The sequence below is a fragment of the Gymnogyps californianus genome, chromosome 7 (genome assembly GCF_018139145.2).
Source record: "Gymnogyps californianus isolate 813 chromosome 7, ASM1813914v2, whole genome shotgun sequence".
NCBI lineage: Eukaryota > Metazoa > Chordata > Aves > Accipitriformes > Cathartidae > Gymnogyps > Gymnogyps californianus.
The window spans coordinates 27769280-27788604 of NC_059477.1; the positions used below are offsets into that span (position 1 = coordinate 27769280).

Below are 19325 nucleotides of genomic sequence, written 5' to 3' on the forward strand. Positions count from 1 at the left end.
AATGAGTTAATTCTCTGGGCCCACTACCTCCATCGCACCCTGCCACACCAGGAAGCCACGTGTCCTTCACCAGGTTCTTCACTGGAGATGGGAAATCCCCAACATACATCTGCCACGCAGGGAATCCTGTTCCTTTGGCAATGTTTGCAGCAGGCATCACACCAAAAGCACCTTCCTGGTATTTCCAGCTGTTGCATTGGACATGGCACTGCCAGTTTGAGGAAATCACCTGCAGGTAGCTTTTTGTCTCGAAGAGCTGTTACACTGAAGCTGTGCTAGCCCTTGGCTAGGAATTTCATTTGGATTTTCCAAAGATCCACATCTCCTTCTTAGAAGAAAGAAGATGTCAAATAAGTGCTTGCCCTGTGCTAGCAGGAGGGTAGGACTGTACTAAGATTTGGTGGGAGAGCACCAAGGTTGTCATTTAATATTTAGACACCTCGAAGAACTGTATTGGTGGATTCTCCTTTGACTTACCAGCGACATGTCTGGAGTACTTAGAGGTTGTAAGAAATCTTCCCAGCACAGCTGTAAATAGCAGCTCCAAGTCACAGACACACAGACCATATTTGTAGAGTTAAATGTACTTCCTATTTTGGTATGGAAGCGTGTCCCTCCCTACAGATCCTTGGGGCTAAAGCCAAACAGATACCCAATGAGTGAAATTAAATCAAAATTTTAATTTGTGCACTATGAAGTAAAAACAAAGAAGAATCCAGAGCCCAGAAATCTGACAGTTCTGGACAGGCACAGGTTAACATGAGGTAAAACTGAGACCCATTTCAGACACACTTTAAAGTGGGTCTTCAAAGATAATGACTTGTAATCAATTATCAGCGTAGACTGACGTGTGTCCATCCCACAGCACTGTTTTTAACACAAAATCAAGCAGAAGCATGAGAGCAACACTCTTCTAAAGCCATGTACATCTTTATTCTCCACCCAGGCCAGCAAGGATGGGAAAAGGGAATGCAATTAAAAATAACAATCAGCAAATACACACTATCTTTACTTAAAAAAAACATCCAGGCTAGAGCAGCCAGAAACACACTCAACAATCAGAATAACTGGAATTCCCTGCAGTTTGACAGTGGCACATAAGCAGAAATTACTTGTGAGTTTCTGAAAGCAAGGGTAGAACAAGACAAAAACTTGTGCTTTTTTCTATTACAACAATTGATAATGATTATATATTTTGCAGCAGGCAAACCACTCCGGGGGATAATGGGCAAGAGAGAAAGCTATCCAGAGTTGTTTCGAGGAAAGTTTGAATAAAACTTTTACAAATAGCACCAGAACTAACCCCAAGCTTAAACTAGCCCCCACCAAAATCAATGGCAGAACACCCTGACTTTGGTAGGAGCAGAGGCAAGCTTGGTTAAGTGTAAAGAAGTAGAAAACACATGATGGATTGTTCCAATACATCCTCAAAAAGGTGGCCTCCAAACCCAGAAGCATAGCTGCCATGGCAGAGTGAGGGTACTACGACTTCTCTGATGCTCCTTTGTAAGAGGAGCACAGATTTAGTTTTGTCTCCACTCTGGCAGGCTGTTTGCAATCCTGAAAGCAAATCCTGCAGCTCAGCAGACATTTCACATGGCTGTATTCTGTAATGAGCTAGTATTTATCATTCAAGCCCTCTGTAAGCTGAAGGCTCTTTGTGCTGCTGACCCCAGCCTTTCGTCTAGCCTTGAACAGCTGCTCTTTGGCAGTGACAGCTGAATTGGGTTTTCTCCTTCTGCAGCAATGCACACTTGCCAGCCATCCTTCCCCCAAACCCACTTGTTTGCTGCATGTTGGGGCCAAGATACACAATCCACTCCTTCCATGCCAGCAGTGTCCCTCTAGGCAAAGCGTGAGAACACTTGCCAGTGGGCCTTCCTTCCCATTAATGCTTGTTAAGCATCACTTCTTCCCACCCTCCAGCCATGTGGGAGCCTGCGATTTCCATGTGGAGGAGTATTAAGCAGAGTGGCTGCGCTGGGTCACTGCCAGCCCTGGCATGACTTATCCTCAGCTTCTCTATTAATTCAGAGGCATATCAAGCTTCCTGATTGAAACAGCCCCGTGAAAGGCATTTCACTGCTTGAACTGGTCCCAGGCATATGTCAGCCTCTTTGAACCCCACTGAATTACCTGCCATTGCCTCACAGGTTGGGGTCTATTTTATTTTTTTTGCTGAAAGTTGGTCATTGCCTTTAAAGACTTAGCCAGTAAAAACTGACAGCTGTGCATCAGGAAGCAGCAAACACAACCTGGCTGTACCTGTGCCCAGGGAGCGCCTCTGCTTTGTCAGTAAAGTGTGGGGCTGAGCCTGCTCTTGATATTTGGCTTGAACACTATTCACACTGTTAATCCTCAAGCCAGTGCTAAGAGGCTGCTTTGGCTGGACCTCCCATAAGGGGACAGACCAAGGATGCAGCAGGGACTTTACTTAGTGTCAGGCCTAGAGGATCGGATAGACTTGTTTATACATCACCGGTTCCCAGATGTCCTAACCAGGACAGGCAGTGAGCATAGTCTTGAGCTCATCCTTGAAATGCAACACAAAGCATTAGTTCCTGTGAAATCCAGCTTCTGAATGCTTCTCTTTACCATCCTAAAACTAGAGCAGCTCCCCCTCTGGTAGGGAGACTGGGAAAGTGAAACACCTATACAGACATGAGTGACTGTGCAGCCTGATTGACTGCACACTACGAATTATCTACCTACACACATGCAAACGGTGGGCTCCTCTGGGTTGGGGCTGAGCCAGACTTTCTAGCAGCACCAGCTGAACTAGAGCACTCAGAAAATTAATCATGTTTCAGATGTGTAACTCAGTCCCCGTTAGAGTCTGTTATACCTCTCTTATTTTCCTTGTGTCCTCCTTAGGCCAAAACACCAACAGTCAATCCAGAAAAAGAACTTCTCTGCTAGTCATTTTTTTAAAGAGACAATTTAAATTTCTTCAGCCTATGGTGGCCACCTCAGCCTGGTCTGGGAGCCCACTAATATGCCATGAAAAGTCCCAAAAGGAGGGAAACCAATTATGAAAATGAGACATGAGGGGAGGAGGATGTATAATCCATTGCTCTTCCATATAATTAACCAGGAAGTGTGGGGGGGGAACGCAGATTTCCAGAGCTGAGGCACTAATGCAGTTTGCACTGGCACTGACAGACACGGGCTCAGGGATGCCTCCATTCTGAAAGGGAAGGTCCAGCAGCTCTTCCATAAGAGCAACTTGAAAAACAGAATGACTGTTTCAGTGAGACCTTCCCATCCCAAGCACCTTCAACTCCACCTCCCTAAATACAGGTGACGCTGGTCCACACCTGCGTTGCAGTGACACGCAAACTGATCATCCTTCCTCAGAGCAGGTGTTTCTTCCCTATAATGCAACTGTTTGCACCACACACTGCATACAACTCCCGTAGCCCATTCCTTCCTAACAGTGCACCTATCAAGAGATCAAATGCAGGTGTGTCCTAAGCACCTATCTGTGCACCTACAGTCACCTGAGGGTGCTTGGTGACAGGCCTGTCAGGTCGCCATGTACCGCATTACAGAGCAAGCCCTACTCTTCCATCGTGATGGGTGCGTTTCAGGTCAGTGTAGAGCTCACATGCCTTTGTTGGAGGCTATGCTGTCCTCTCCCAGTGAAAGGCTGGGCACAACTATTCCAGTAGTCTGTTTGTCAAACTCTGACAGTGTCTCAGCAGTTAGCCTACCTGGAAAATTTGCTGCACTTGTTGGAAGGACTGGAAAAGGACCCCTTCTAGGAAAACTGAGGGAACATCACACATTTTGCAGTTTAGCCTTCACCTCTGAATGGGTTCCTATCTCCTGAAGTTCATTGCCTGAGTAGAGGCTTCTTTCCACTGGGTCAACAGATCACTGTTATGTCCTATTCCTGAAAAGTAAAGTCTAACTTTACAGAAGTGGACTTTTCAGCATGTATCTCTGCCACTCCACAAACAGCCTGAGGCCCACAAACCTATATTTTCTCACCATTCCCAGAAGTTGTAATTAGCTGAAACACGTGACAAATCATTGGAGAGCCATGCACCTCCCCACCCAGACCACTTGAAGCTAGCACACTTGCATTCTGTGACATTTAAAGAGCACTCCCAGCCCAATATTTTATTCATTAACTTTCTGTTTAAATATATATATATATATATAAAAAAATCAGTGTGTTATTTTCTAGGTGAAAACCACTCGCATATGACCAAAATAGTCAGCCAGGACAAAGGCTCAGACTGCTGATGTCTCAACCCCCTGTGCAGAGCTCTTGCCAGAGAGACTACCTGAGATATTGTCAGAATCTAGCAGCTCGACAATGCTGTACGGAGAACAATCTTCCAAACCCAGCTTGCTGCAGAGCCAGCCACAGAAGCCTTTCTCCATATCCCTGACAGCATGCCACCAGTACCCAAAGGACCATGCTACCTGGACCACAGCCGAGTACAGGCCTAAGGAAAAAGACACAACCATAATTATAATTGGGTAGAAGATGATCAAAAAGGGACAAAAGGTTATTTTGTGCCAGAAGGTCCTCTCTTCATTGTACACCAAGAAGATGTTGTACCATGTAATGGTTCCATAGTAGAATGAAACCACGAAGGACACTACAAAAATGATGGGGAGGCAGATGATGGTCCAGAGGACGATGTGGGGTCCTCTGTCCAGCCCAACATCACATTTCTTCTTCTTCTCAGGTACATCCTCTTTAGGAGGTTCCTTTGACTTAGCCAGTTCCTGCAGCTCTTTGTCCGTTAGCGTGACATGGATGTCCACCATCTGACCCTTCTTCTTTCCCCTGGTGATTGTTCCAGTCAAGGTGACATATCGGCTGTCTAAAGGCATGTTCCAGGCACCTACAAACACAGATAAACTCATCTACATTAGATTTATTTTCTGTACAAAGTATTTTGTGTAAATCTCCAAAGACCCCAAAGACAATTAGATAGTGCATATGGAGTTATAGTTAAATTAAAAGAAGATAGAACGCAATAAGCAATGCAGTGTAAAGAAGATTATCACAGAAGAAAGTGGAAGAAGAGCTAATGAGGGAGAAGACAGGAATTCCAGATGACAGAAATCACAATTGAGAAGACTCCAGCATCTGCACTGGGGACAATATGTGAAGGGAAAGTGCTGCAGGAGTATATGAGAAAGAGATGAGACAGAGTAACAGAATCAAAAATGGTATGCCTATTTTCTCTGGTACGCTCATAGATTTATTCCTGAACAGCGTGGACACTTGGGGTGAATTAGATAAAAAGACTAAGACTCTTCTTCTGGAATAAGCACATCCACACATGGAGTTATACTTGAATAGCTAATATTTCACTTTACATTTGCACTGTATCTCAATCCAAATTAATTTTCAAAGTTTAGAAAAAACTTACTGTCCTGGTTTCAGCTGGGATAGAGTTAATTTTCTTCTTAGTAGCTGGTACAGTGCTGTGTTTTGGATTTAGTGTGAGAATAATGTTGATAACACACTGACGTTTTTAGTTGTTGCTAAGTAGCGCTTATCCTAAGTTAAGGACTTCCCAGTTTCCCATGCTCTGCCAGCAAGCAGGTGTGCAAGAAGCTGGGAGGGAGCATGGCCAGGACAGCTGACCCGAACTAGCCAAAGGGATATTCCATACCATAGAATGTCATGCTCAGTATATAAACTGGGGGGAGTTGGCCGGGAGGGGTTGATCACTGCTCGGGCATCGGCCAGCGGGTGGTGAGCAATTGCATCATGTATCACTTGTCTTTTCTTGGGTTTTATTTCTCTCTTTTTTTTTTTTGTTATATTCCTTTTCATTACTATTATTATTATTATAATATTTTTATTATTATTAGTTAGTATTATATTTTATTTTACTTTCGTTATTAAACTGTTCTTATCTCAACCCATGAGTTTTACTTTTTTTCCCTGATCCTCCTCCCCATCCCGCTTGGAGGGAGGAGGGATGAGCGGCTGCTGGGTGGGGTTAAACCACAACACTTACAAACTCTCATATAATTATATTTGCATTTTAAGGGATCAACAAAGGCACCAAGCAGGAAAGTGTTGGGATGTATGTTAAAGTCACAAACAGACTGCCTTCGCTTCCAAGTGACATTAGTTTAGGATGGTCCCTGCAGTGGTACTGGCCATAAACTCTTCTATGGGGCTAAAACATGCTTCCTCCTGGTCTTAATTCTGACTACCTTGGAAGGAGGTCTTCAGAGGCTCTTAAAAGGAGGCTGAGCAGTTTGAAGTGGCCCACAAAAATAGGAAGGCAGCAGATAAGCCATGAGGATAGGGGCTGGGATCATGGGGGAGTCTGGTGCAGCTGATGGACCAGGAGCATGCATTCACATTTAAGCCTCTCTCAGCCTGCGCTGCTGATTCACAAAGGGATTAGCCATAGGACCTGCCTCCCACACTTCTTCCCTGAAAGGGTATCCAGGACAGACATCAGAAATTAAAGTGGCTCCAAGATGCCCCATGATGACCTTGCCAAATAATCACTCTTAAAGAGGAAACTGTGCTGAGAATATGCAAACAGAAGGCAACAGCAAATCCTAGATAATAAGTAAAACTCCCTGTCACAGGTAGAGCCACTAAATCCATCTGCTTCCATCCTTTCACTTAATAGGCAGTTGTTTTAGGCATGGACAGGGGCTTGATCACAACATCATTGGCTTAAAGCACACTCAGCATTTTTCTGGTTGATCCCCAACCAGCACATACATTTAAAACTAAGAGTGAGGCAACAACTAACCTCTGCAAAAAACTGCAGGAGACACCCCAAATCAGACTGTAATGCTTTTTATTTCAGAGTGTTTTCATGTATGAACTCAAGCTCTCTTTGCCTGCAGTCTTGGAGGGGGTTGGTCCCACAGTCACTTCCATTTGACCTTAGCACATGCTGGCATCAAAAAAAGTTTATGGAAAGTGAGTGTTCCCAGGAATACATACCATCTGCCATGGACTGACCCAGGAACTTGGAGCCTTCCTCAGAGCTCCTCTCCCCTCCTTCTTCATCCGCCTGTTCTTCTTCCACCTTATTCTCATTCTCTGACCGATACACTATTATTGACTCGGGACGGGACTCTTTCTTCTTCTTTTTCCTCTGGTCCATAGTGGCTTCCCCATCAAAGGTGACAGTGGTTGCCACAGCCCTTCTCATGGAGCCGCGGCAAGGGCTCTGGCTTCCAGACTTGCTCTCTTTCTGCATGGTCTCCTCCATCCCACTGCTGCTCTCAAGCACCTCACTTGGCATCTTGCAACACTTGTTTCCAATCTATCAGCTCCTGCACTTAGAAGTCATTGATTAGACAACGGTCCCATGGATGCTTTGTTTTGGTAAGATGTCCCACTGCTGATATCCAAACTATGCACTCCATTCCCAGTCTAAAACGAGACAGAAGGCTGAAAAAGTGTCTTTTTCTTACCAAGCAGAAAAAATTGCCAGAATTTTCCTATAAAGGGTTATTTCCAACTGGTTTAAATGTCATCTGAAGATCCTTATTACTGTCCTGAACATCAATTTTATTACATGGATACATGTCTTGTAATATCACCTAATCCTGATTCTCCGGTTCCAATTTTAAATGTAACACACCAAAGTTACTGGAAAAGGAAAGAGTATTAACATTTATAAGAAGAGATTAAACAAGCACAGCTTACTGGGTGAATTTAACATTCCTCTGCAATGCTGGAAGCAAACAGAAGACAATAGTTTTGGCCCACATGCATGAGAATGAAGACATGAAACCACAGATGAAAAAGAAGTTGACTGATTTAAGGGACTGGCCTAGATTAGAGACAAGTCCAGCAGGAACACTGTGCTCATCCTGCATTACCAGTGTACTGGTGCCAGCCTTTCTCATTTTGGGTGTCTTCTGATTTACTGCCCATTGCAAGGACATTACAAAAAGTAATCAAATGATGTCAAAATGAATGATGTTTCAAACCTTACCAATTTAGCATTAAGTAGTGCTGTCAAACCTTAAAAATACAGTATATACAGTGGATTTAAAGGAAAATTACTATTAAGATGACTTCACTGGGGAGGGAGTTGGAAACTACAGCAAAGTCTTCTGATGGTGCAGGGAAAACAACCCAAATCTTCACAAATCTTTGTAACAAATATAAGGGCTCAGTTTTTTACTCCTCATTCAAGCAAAATTAACAGCAATATCAAGTGACACTGTTATCTATGGGAAAGCTGCCTAAGTAAAAACATACAATTAAACATGCATCGAGGCAGACAAATCCTGCTCCATGAATGTGGAAGACGCAGGATTAATGGTTCTCAGATTTCCTAACATTTAAGAAACTGACTGTGCCAAGTATTCATGAAGTGTTTAGGTACAAATCTGAATACACTGAATAACGTTTTAACAACCCTGAGGAGCTCTGTTGAACATTTACATGAACATTTATATTTAAAAGAATGCACATGACTAATAATTAAGCTTCTACCTCGTATCTGGGTCATCTCTTTAACAGGAAACTAAGAAACACAGTTATCATAATTTATAGCCCACACAATGCTGGGGAAATTGTTTTACTTGAACAGATCCTAGAAAAAAGTTGAGCATTTTTAGATTTGGCAGTATGGTCCTGGTCTTCCCACAGATATAAGATTTTGCTGGTTTGTTTTGAAATTTTTTGCAGAGCTTTAGATCAACTATTTATGCCTCATACACTCACACTCACACACACCCCCCACCCCTTTTAATTGTATCACTTTAACACCTAAGACTGTGGCCAGTTGGCTCTATGTGGATTTGAAGAACTCAACAATTCAGATTATTTTTTGCATTATAGAAAATAAATCTTTCCTGGTGATCAGAAGACACATAAAATGGAATTCAAAAAATCGAGATTTGGCATACCCCCGAAGTCAGACTACTTCTAAATCACTGGGCAGGGAATATCTCAGCTAGCTCTGCAGCATGGCTGGGAACAGACTGTTTAGATTGCCATCTCAGTTTACACCTGCCATGCAAAAATGTATGCCTAAATTTGCAGACATACTGGAAAACAGCTCTATAAAATACTAAATTTACTGCAAATGCTCTCCCCTCACTGAGTGTCAAGAAGTGTTGCACTTTAGAACTAATTAGAAGCAACTCAGTTTAAATATTCCACTGTTGATCAAGGGAAGCAAGAATGAAGAGGGGCAGTGATGATGAATGTCCTAGTCTGGTGTACTAAATAAGTGTGGTTCAGTGTGGGGGTTGTTTGAGATTACTGCCTGTGCATTCTCCTCCCATTCCAAAGTCCAGCCTCAACAGAGAATGGAGCAAAAACACAAAGGGAATTTTTCCCAGAGACCTTTGGGTCTCTGGGAAAAGCATCTCATCACCTCCACCCCCCAAAAAAAACCCATAAATGAGCTAATGAGAAGCAATTCCTCAATACAGTTCTTGCACCTCGTCTGCCTGAGGAATGTGGCCTTTACATCTGTTTGGAAGCAGCGTGCAGATAGGCAGTTTTCCACATATCATAATATAAAAGAGGAATGGGATATGCAAGAAACTTCACAGTGAAATCTAATGCTTTGCTTTCCACTTCCTCCTTTCAACTCCAAAGCAAATCATCCACCGACTTCAAAGATAGCAAGCTCTGGCTCTTAACGTGTTAACATTGGCAGGACTTGGAGATCTTTTCACATCCATTGGAATTCACATAAGCTTTCATTCAGTGTTTTTTAAAAATGCCTTTATGGGGAAATGGAATAAATTTATTCTATGGAATAAACTCACTCTTTGTAGTAAATTCATCCAGGAGATACAATAGGCTCTAACATTTTTCTCTCAGAATCAGTGATGAAACTTCATGTTTTGCATCTATGAAATCCTTAAATCACCTGATTGAGCCTAATGAGCCCCTGAGACAACAGTGAGATTCCCCTCCCAGAGGTGGTGAAAAGAAAACAGGCCTGGAGCCAGAGAAGCCAAAAGCATCACTGCTGGGATGATCTACTACAAGTTTGGAGACACGGAAGTTGATTTGCGATTAGATTCCCAAAGTTCCTGGCTGTAGTTCCACGCTCAGTCCCTACTGCCTTGAAAAGGGGATGACTTGCCAGTAACATTTAAAAATAACACAAAGCTACAGGCAAAGATTTGTGGTTGTGCTTTTTTTTCTTAAAGTTTATCCAGCTGTGACCTTGGTTAAACTCACAGTAGATGATAAGCTAACGTCAGTTCTTAGTGTGATGCCAAAGCCCAAAGGACTATGTCAACCTTGACTATGTGAGGAGGAGCAAGGTGATGTCACTTTTGAATCTGTCACAGATAGGTGCTTGAAATCTGTGTCCAGTTCTTGTGCTTACCGGTCAGGCGAGATGCTGATTAATGACCAGAAGACACCTACGATCCCCGAGTTATTTTGCTATGTCTGACATTCCCACCCCCACTATAGCAGCTACTGCCACTGTGAATTACCACCAGGACTAGAAGGAAACACCTCAACAGCAGGGTTATCAAGGGGTGGCAGCTCAGTTTCTTCTTCTCTTGCTCCTGAGCTCAGAAGAGGGGAGGGAATGGGCAATGGGGGACAAGCCCCTAAGAAGCGCCATTGCTGTGGCTGGGTCAGAGCCCTTGAGATAAGGAAATGAAGGAGCCCAGATTATTCTGTTTAAGGCACAAGGAGGTAAAATCTGATGTCAGTCTGCCTACATCAGAAACAAAAACATGGTGAAGGACATCCCTCTGATCCAGCAGAGGAGGATGCAGTAAGATAAAATGCTGAAAGATACAAATACAGGGCAGATGTTAGGTAGGTGTTTTAACAAAGTGGGTAGGTGTCACTTTAGATAGACATCACGGAAGGCTGTGGAGCATTGTCCCATCACTGGAAACTTCCAAATCTGGACTGCGTATCTTCACAGGAGTTTGGCCACCAGTACTTGACCAGAAGAGGTGCTAATGTGGGGAAGTCCTCTGGCTTGTCTTAGGGAGCAGTCAGATTGAAAGATCACAAAGATCCCTCCTGATCGTAAGCCTGTTTTCACAGTAGATGTTTATTCTTTTCTCATCTGTTTCTGCCAATGGAGCAGCTGGGATACCACCTGGTCCAGACCTTCTGAACACAGCACTTTGAAACACCACCATCAGCCCCACATCCTGCAGGGATGCTGGTGAATCAAACAGGTTCACGCCCCAGTCCCATTTTTCCTGGGAATATTTTCTTCATAGTTGCGAACAAAAAATGGATTCTTGCAGAAATCACAGTAGTGTACACAAAGCTTATTTCTTCTCTCTTCCTTTTCTTTATGTCCTGTAAGAACAAGGCCAGCCCTCAGCACTACACAGCTGTCCACAGCACCAGCTCTTTCAGCCATACACTGAGATCTTCACCCCTTAAAAGCCTTGCTGTGGAGCTGAAGCATGACAATTGCTGTGTATCTAATATTAGTGATGTCTCCCACATGGGAGCACAGGGGCAGACAGGAATCTAATAACTGTCCATGGGAGGGAAGGAAAAGAAATGGCCACATTTCAGAGATAGCAGGGAGCAGCTTATTAGCCAAACAATTTGTTATTAATCTCCGTGTGAAAACAGATGGAGAACCCTGGGGAGGCGGCTCTGCAAAAACACTCTGTAGAGGAATTTTTAGAAGCACAGTCTTCTGTTACTATGCAGGAAAGCTACTGCTGCTTACGCTTCCCATGACAGTATTAGTCTTTGACACACAAAACAGGAGCCTAAAAGCTTGGCCTTGCACCATTTAGGTCAAAGGAAGTTTTTTCCGTTGGTTTTCAGGGCTTGATCCTGCTGCTAACAGAAGAGAAATTATCCGGTTTGAATGCAGACAGGAAGGAAGAGCCTTCACGCAAGCTAATAAAATCCTTGATCTTAAATCCCTGCAACAGCACAAGTAACCTTTTTATGACTGCTCAGAGCAGACATGAGAGGAAAAAATGTAGACGGTAAGCAGTGAGGAGCATCAATTTTTATTTTTATAGTCACATAAAATGTACAACACATAAGAAGAACTGGCACTGTGTCTTCACTCACATCATGCAGGGGTTATATGCAGAAACAAACCCCAACCTGCGCTTTAGAAGCCCTGTGAGTTACCCAGGATGGGGAAGAGATAAGAGGAAATTTATCCCAGAGACACATCTGGAGAAAGAGCTCCCCAGCCACGGATCCTCCTTTGCCTGCTCCTTTTACTTCATAGCCTCCCCATCCCCAATCCCTTCTCCACCCAACCCTGCCTCTGATTTTGTGCATGTGCATGTGTGCATTTCTGAGGATGCATGTTACCCAAAGGATTATTTCCAATCCCTAGTATTTTTAAAGGGGTTACTTCTGGCAGATTGTACACATGAAAAATAGATGGTATCAGATGCATCTAGCTGTTCAGGACAGATCTGTCTGTCACCAGTCAATCATGTTATGACAAAACGCACTGGTCTAATGCAGGACATGCAGCCCCAGACCCTACAAAAACATGTAGCAAGACCTATGTAAGAAAGCACATTTAATTCAGACCTTATGCTGGGAGAGGGCCAAACCATAGGGCTCCCTCAACAGCTTTGGATCTGGTTTAAATACCTAAATGACTCCACATGATCTTTCACATATGTATCCTCACCATACCCTGCTGAAACAGAGGACAACATCCATCTCCATTTCATAGTCAAATAGCTCAAACTAGATTACACAGTTACTTGAATCTAGCAAATACTCAAGGCTGTGATGAATGACACGTTAGAAGGCGAGGCAGTAACAGCCCCTCCCTATCAGTACTAGCATCTGTGCAGCTTGCGGTGAGCTTGACAGGGGGATTTATCTCACTGAAAATAATCCTTTTGCATTTTAAAAGAAAATAAAATGTTATTTTCAGCCAGACGGATTCCCTCATCAGGTTCACCATGCAGCTACCCCTAGAGGAAAGAATGTCTAAGGAAGGGGAGAAAAACTACCCTTCATGGCAGTGGCCCATGGTGAGGCTGCATTAAGTGTCTGTATAACAATAGCAAGAGGCACAAAGAGAAACATCTGCCTATGCCATCCCAGCAAGGTAGGAGAAAGCAAACAGCAAAGCTGTTTTCAGATCACACCCGTCTTTCCCTCCCTGCCTAATCCACAAGCTTCAAAGCATTTTCATTTCTTGGAGAGAGAGACAAGAAAAATGACCGTGCTCTGGGTGTGCATCTGAGCAGGAGCAGACCTCAAGCTGGACTGCCGAAAGCAAAGGATGGCACTGAGCACCAGAACAGAGGGGAAAACACAGTAAGATGACACATGCCACCAAAATCTTTATGGGTGTTCGCTAACGGAGCCCCCCTGCCCCATGCCTTCCCCTCAGGAGCAGAGCCTGCTAAAAGCTTAAGCTAAAAGCAAAGGGAGGAGTGGGCAAGGAACACAATCTCTGCAGGCAAGCGCCGACAGACCCAAGTTTGCCCAGTCCTTCCGATTTATCACTGGCACACAGCTCCTGCCTGTCAGCAGGTGGCATTAGTGCCCGCACTGCCCTACACTGCTGAGCAGCTTCTGGACCAATCCTGCTGGCACCATGAGCCGGACCTGCATCGGCCAGCATGGGTTGACCATCACTGAAGCTGCAGCTGCAGCAAGACTAGACTTGCTTGGGTGTGGATGAAGGGCTCACTGGCTCCCGGTGCCATGCTGGGCGGCTCAGGCCCCTTGCTCTCCCTGCCGTCCTTCCATGAGACACCCAAACGCTTGCTGACAGTATTCTATGGATACAGCCAAAACAACAAAGAAAAGTAGTGGAGAGAGGCGTTCCAAAGTATCACTAAATTGCTTCTGGATGACATTTTCAAAGGATTTTTTTAAAAGTCAAGGACATTTTACAGAGTATCTGTTTAATGAATCAGTTCTTTTTATTTTCCTCTGCTGTTCCATAACTTTTCCAAATGTCACAGAATAATAACTGCTGTGTAGATCAGTGTTACTGAAGGCTGGAAAACAGCATACAAGAATAGCTGTGCATTTTTATTTTATATTAAATGAAATGCCTAATCGATTTTCTTGCATACCAACTTTTTCAAAATCCCCAAACTGTACTGGTCTACTTTTTTTTAGAGTGAAAGCCTGAAGTGCTGTCTCTCCCTTGTCTTCCCACTTCTTTGTCCAAACTGCTAGAAGAAAGAGAAATTGAGACAAAGGACTCAAAGCTTCCCACTGCCTCCACAGGGATGAGATCTGTTTCTGTATGTTTATTATACTGTGCTAAAAATGTCAATGAATGGCATGTGCACACTAGCCTTTAAAGAGAACCAAGGCTTTAAAAGGAGAATGACTTGGAAATGGAGGTTGGTTTGAAATCTTCAAAGCAAATCAAGTGGTTTAGATATGAATTTTGAATAAACACAACAGAAGTCCCTAAATCTTGTAGGAAAAAAATCTCAATGATACAGTGGAGACGTGCTCTCTCAGTTCCCCTGCTCTACCCCTCACTTCTGCATTTACCAAAGCAGGCCATCCTGCACCTTGAAACAGCAGGTGCCCATTGTAATTCCTACCCCATCCACCAGGTCACTGCTGGATTACACTGTACCATAGGAACAGCCAAACAAAGTCAGTCCCACCAACTTAAGTCCAGCATCCTGCCTCCACAGCAGTGCCCTTAGGCTGGGATCAAGTGTAGCATCTATTTTTATTGGTATAATACCTGATTCATCCTCAGTTTGAAGGCTTGATATTAAATGGGATTGGAGGATGCACTAGGAGCTTGCTGCACACATCAAACCGGTGTTGTGCCTCCTCTAGGCATCCAAGCAGATGCCTAGAGGACAGTAACAACAGAGCAAGCATGTAGTACATGAAAACAGAGTTTTGAGCCCCTCACCTCCCTTTTCAGAGTACAGAGAAAACACCTTCTACACAGTGTATACACACACACACGTGCAAGTAAGAAACACTGGGAGTTGCTATGTCTGAAGACTGCAGAGCCATGAAGCACCAGTGGTGGGTGTGAAGCACTTGTGCTAACGCAAGACAGCACAGTCCTAGCTAGCTAGGGACCTGGCTGGCAGGTGGTTATTTCAGTGAAGGATTGCAAGACCTCCATTTCCTTTCCTTAGGAAATCATGCAGTGCTCTCACCAGGATGTTTTAATGCATGCTGGACTCTTGCCCGACCTTTACAATAACTAAAAACTAGCACCCTGTGTTGGCACCTCAGGCTCTTTTTCCTTCCCTTCCTACTCAGAAGATCCCTGACTGTGTCGGTCACCCCTCCTTTCCTGCTCTGCTCCGTGCTGGCAAGATCAAGCACCCCAATGCTTTACTCGGACAAAATGAGGAGAGACCACACATAGAAATACCTGCAATTAGAGAGCAAGAAGTTGCAGCCATGCAGCCCAATGGAAAACACAGTCAATTGTAAATCCAGTCTGGAAAGGATTATCTGAAAAATACCGACACCGAACTACATCCTGTGGTTCTTATTTAGGCAAGATTTGGGGGCTTCAGATCAGAGCTTTCTCCGAGTTACACCCGGCTGCAGCCCAGGAGTTGCTGAAGAGCCAAACTGCACAGAGAACTGGAAGATTCCCCTGGGAGTGATTCAGGATCGCTTAATGCATTGCACAGTAAATACAGTCTAAGATATTTAGACAGTATCTCCAGCAGCAGGAATTAGTTGGCTCAGGGGACTCTCGATTGGATACAAGTGCAGATACAGATCCATGATGCCAGGGTATTAAAAATGCAGCACTTTCAATTGCAGACAAGTGAATGCTTCAGTATCATTAGTATGGTATTAGCGGGGTGTGTGATTATTTAGAAAATCTGTCTACGTACCAGTTTCAAACTGTTTGATGCTGATATTCTACATATTGCGCCACTACGAACTCTGCTTTGAGTGGGGTGTCTGTCTTCGGTATCTCCTGTATTTTTTTTAATCACTGGAATGAAATCAATGATGAAAGGTTGTAAAACCCTGATTATCTCCTAATTAGACTGAAATCCCCTGAGACACCACTGAGAGTAAAGCACCTTTCCAGAGGGGAGGTCCATAAAGAGACGAATCGACCAGAGAGCCTGACCATCAGCTGGGGCTGACCAGGAGGCATCCTGACGTGGAAACCAGAAGCCACAAAACAGAAAGGCTCTCACTTGCCAGTGAGAGATGATGAAAGGAAAAACAGCCACAGGAGAAAATGCAGACAGGAGGTGAAAGTAGCAGGGATTTTGAAAGAGACCTTTTGTGTAATCCCACAAAAAGGACTAGAGAGGTAAGGAAACATAAACTCACACCGGTTTTCATTTGGTTTTAGCTCAGTCCAGGCATTTCTTGTAATAGGTATGGGGGAGGAGAAATGATTGTTGTTACACTTCATGCAATTTGGTATCCCAGGAGAAGAAAGATATGAACCTGGAGCATCCATGAGAGCGGGGTTCTGGGAAAGCAGAGTCTGCTGGAGTACAAGCCTGCTTTTTTCTGAAGGCTAACTAGCAGAAACCCTCTGTCAGAAATCGTCTTTGACCTTAAAGTTTTATTTCTGGCACTGAGATGCTTTTCATTAAATCTCATCTGCTCTCATCTCCTTGTGAGACTGCTGGCCCCAGGGATACCACTCCCAGTGTTTGGATTCTGCAGAGGTTTCTCTCCTGTTTGGAGCCATCTGTTTTCTCACATCAGGTTGGTATTTAACAACTCTGAGACCTTCCCCCTTGCCAACATGGATTACGAGCTATGGGAGGGCAGAGACCCCCTGAAGGACAGCAGGCTATAAGGAATTATTAAAGCAGTACATATCACTGCCAGGATTTTTAAAGCATGGCAGCATACTGGACTGGCAGATGTCATCAGATGAATAGCTGAGCCTAGGTTGGCAAAGCACAAAATCAGCTTTTGACAAAAGTAGCCTTTTCTGAAACGCAGAGTTTCCTATTCATCTCCACAAATTGCACTCGTTCATTCAAAGCCAAGACACAATCTGGGAGCTGTAAAAACAGGAAATCTAGTTTTTCCTCTTCAATCTATAAATAAAAAAGTAGATGTTGAAGAATGACATGCTAATCCCACAACTCTGAAGGAGCTGACAACTGGAAAAAAACTATTGATGAATTCTTTTTCCTAAATGTGTCATTTTGATTTTGAATGGTTAATGTTTTAAGTGATAGATATACCAAGGGAAAAAAATTCTCATGGTTTTTAACTACAAAAAATGAAAATGAAGACTCTGAGGCTTTAAATGCGATTTATTTTCTTCCAAATGCAAGCTGACACATACTGAAAAAATAAATAAAAAATCAGCTGTCTAATCAGACACTATTTCCTAACACATAAAAATTAAGAATCTGAACATTAAGTTTATAGATTAACATAAATATGTAAGAAGAGCCTTCTGCTTACTGAATTTACCACTCTGGCTGCATGTAGTGACAGACCAACATGTTTTAATGCTACCAATAAAAGAAAATGAGCATTCCTTTGCGAATAAAAAAGTACAAGCGTAGAAGATTAAAATTGATTTTAGTTAATAAGATTTTCTTCTTTTCAGCTTAAATAATTTTGAACTTCAACTACTGGAGTAAAATCGATTCACACAAAGGTACACTTTGAATCCTTGGTTCAAAGGCAACCCACACGACAGTGAATAGAAGCCATTGCCTTGTTGAAAACATCTGTGAGCATTGGTTATCTCAGCTCTGTTCTTTGTGGATAGATTTTGTACCAGAAGGGGCTACCCTCCATTGAATGCCAAGGAATGGAGGTCTCCTTTTCTTGCCTCCTTACTCGCCAGTCTTTATGCCTTTCCCCTTTCTCCTCCCACCCATCACCCACAGAACCTTACCTCATGTGTTCAGCCTCATATTTATGGCATTTCTATGGCTATTGAGGAATTCCAAAAACCAACCAATCCCCCCGATACAGAAGAAAAATAATTTGATAGTGCTCTCCAGGAAGAACACTGAAATCAAACAAGTAATATGAGCAGAGAGACCCACTGGGTTTTCCTTGGTGGCCTGTGGCTCAGTCGGGATGACAGGCAGGTTGGAATATGAAGATCTAGTTCACTAGCACAGTGCTTCTCCCTGGGATTAATTAATGATTGCTCTGATATGGCCTGCCTAAGATATGTAGGGCAGCCAGAGACAGTTAACGGGGATCTGTGGAATCTACAGATTGTGGAAGATAAAGGGGGAAAAAAAAAATTCTTGCAGTGTCACCCCCAGTACTTCATGTTTTGCCTCCAGAAAGTAATACTGTGCTTTAAAATATTAAAGTATTCTGCAAACATTAACCCACTCGGAAGGCAACTTTGTCTAACGGTTGCCTCACTGGCCTAAGTCACCATGCAGAAGTCCATTCCTGTCTTGTCACCCTTTGCTGAATGAGTCTGGACACACTGTTAACTTCTCCATGCCTCCCCTACCCTACACTTAAAAGGAGGGTATACAGCTTCCTTTGAAACACACTGAACTTCAGGATAAAGGTATTATCTTACAATTGTCTCTGATTTAAAGTATTAAACCTTAGAACATGTTTTCAGAAAAGTATATAAATCCATTTAACAAATGAGAAAACCAAAACAGACTCAATGATTCTCCCACTTTACTTACATGTGTCTTTTTAAAAATTTTTTTCTCACTCTCTTCTCACATTAGCCATCTCCTCTAAGGCAAAAATAACAGGACAAAATTGTGATATGCTTTTAAACATCTCTTCTATTGAAAAGGACAGAGGAGATGCCTGGAAAGATACTGAACATGCACACACACACACTCCTGGACACATCAGCGCTGGTTAAAATCACCTGCAATGGACAAAGATGCTCTGTCACTTCACTGTGGGATAGAAAGAAAAATAATGTTGGCTGTCCTCTGTGTCAACTGAGTAATTAATACTGAGCTTATTGAGGGCGATTTTAAGTGAAAAATACCCACCACGAAGGCATTTTAGCACAAAATGGCTATGTTAGGGACATGGTAAATGGTATCACCTCAGCCTTCATGGCCTCTTCCCGACAAAGTCCATGCCTGGAGAGAGGACTCTCCGTCCGCGGGTCCCTGGCAGGAGAACACCAGGAGCTTTCTCTGCTATTTATGACACCTTTAGAGCATTACGCTGACTTCTCCTGGCTGGGGCCCCACGCCCCATGCTCCCGAGGGTGTCTTCCCGCGTCGCTGTGGAAGGTGACCCGAAACGGTACAGAAAAATACGAAAACCCCTCCCTTGAAAGCAGATGAGACCACGGATGGGGGCTAGGTGGGTTTGCTGCGAGGCTCCAGCAGGCAGAGGCGACCCCGAGGCACCAGGACGCTACCTGAGGAACCGATTCCTCCCAAGCGCTGAACGTGCCGCCAACGGTCTCTCCACCGCGGGGACAGACCCGGGCGCTACCGACCCG

The 19325-nt window shown here is 43.7% G+C and overlaps 1 protein-coding gene across 1 annotated transcript; it reads right to left on the reverse strand.

The window, feature by feature from the left end:
* Nucleotides 1-4192: 4192 nt before the first annotated feature.
* Nucleotides 4193-7336, reverse strand: TMEM169 (transmembrane protein 169). Its single transcript, XM_050900159.1, has 2 exons — nucleotides 6950-7336; nucleotides 4193-4862 (listed from the first exon to the last, which is right to left on the reverse strand). The coding sequence occupies exons 1-2, from the start codon at nucleotides 7251-7253 to the stop codon at nucleotides 4240-4242; spliced, it is 927 nt and encodes a 308-aa protein (XP_050756116.1). The 5' UTR covers nucleotides 7254-7336; the 3' UTR covers nucleotides 4193-4239.
* Nucleotides 7337-19325: the final 11989 nt, after the last annotated feature.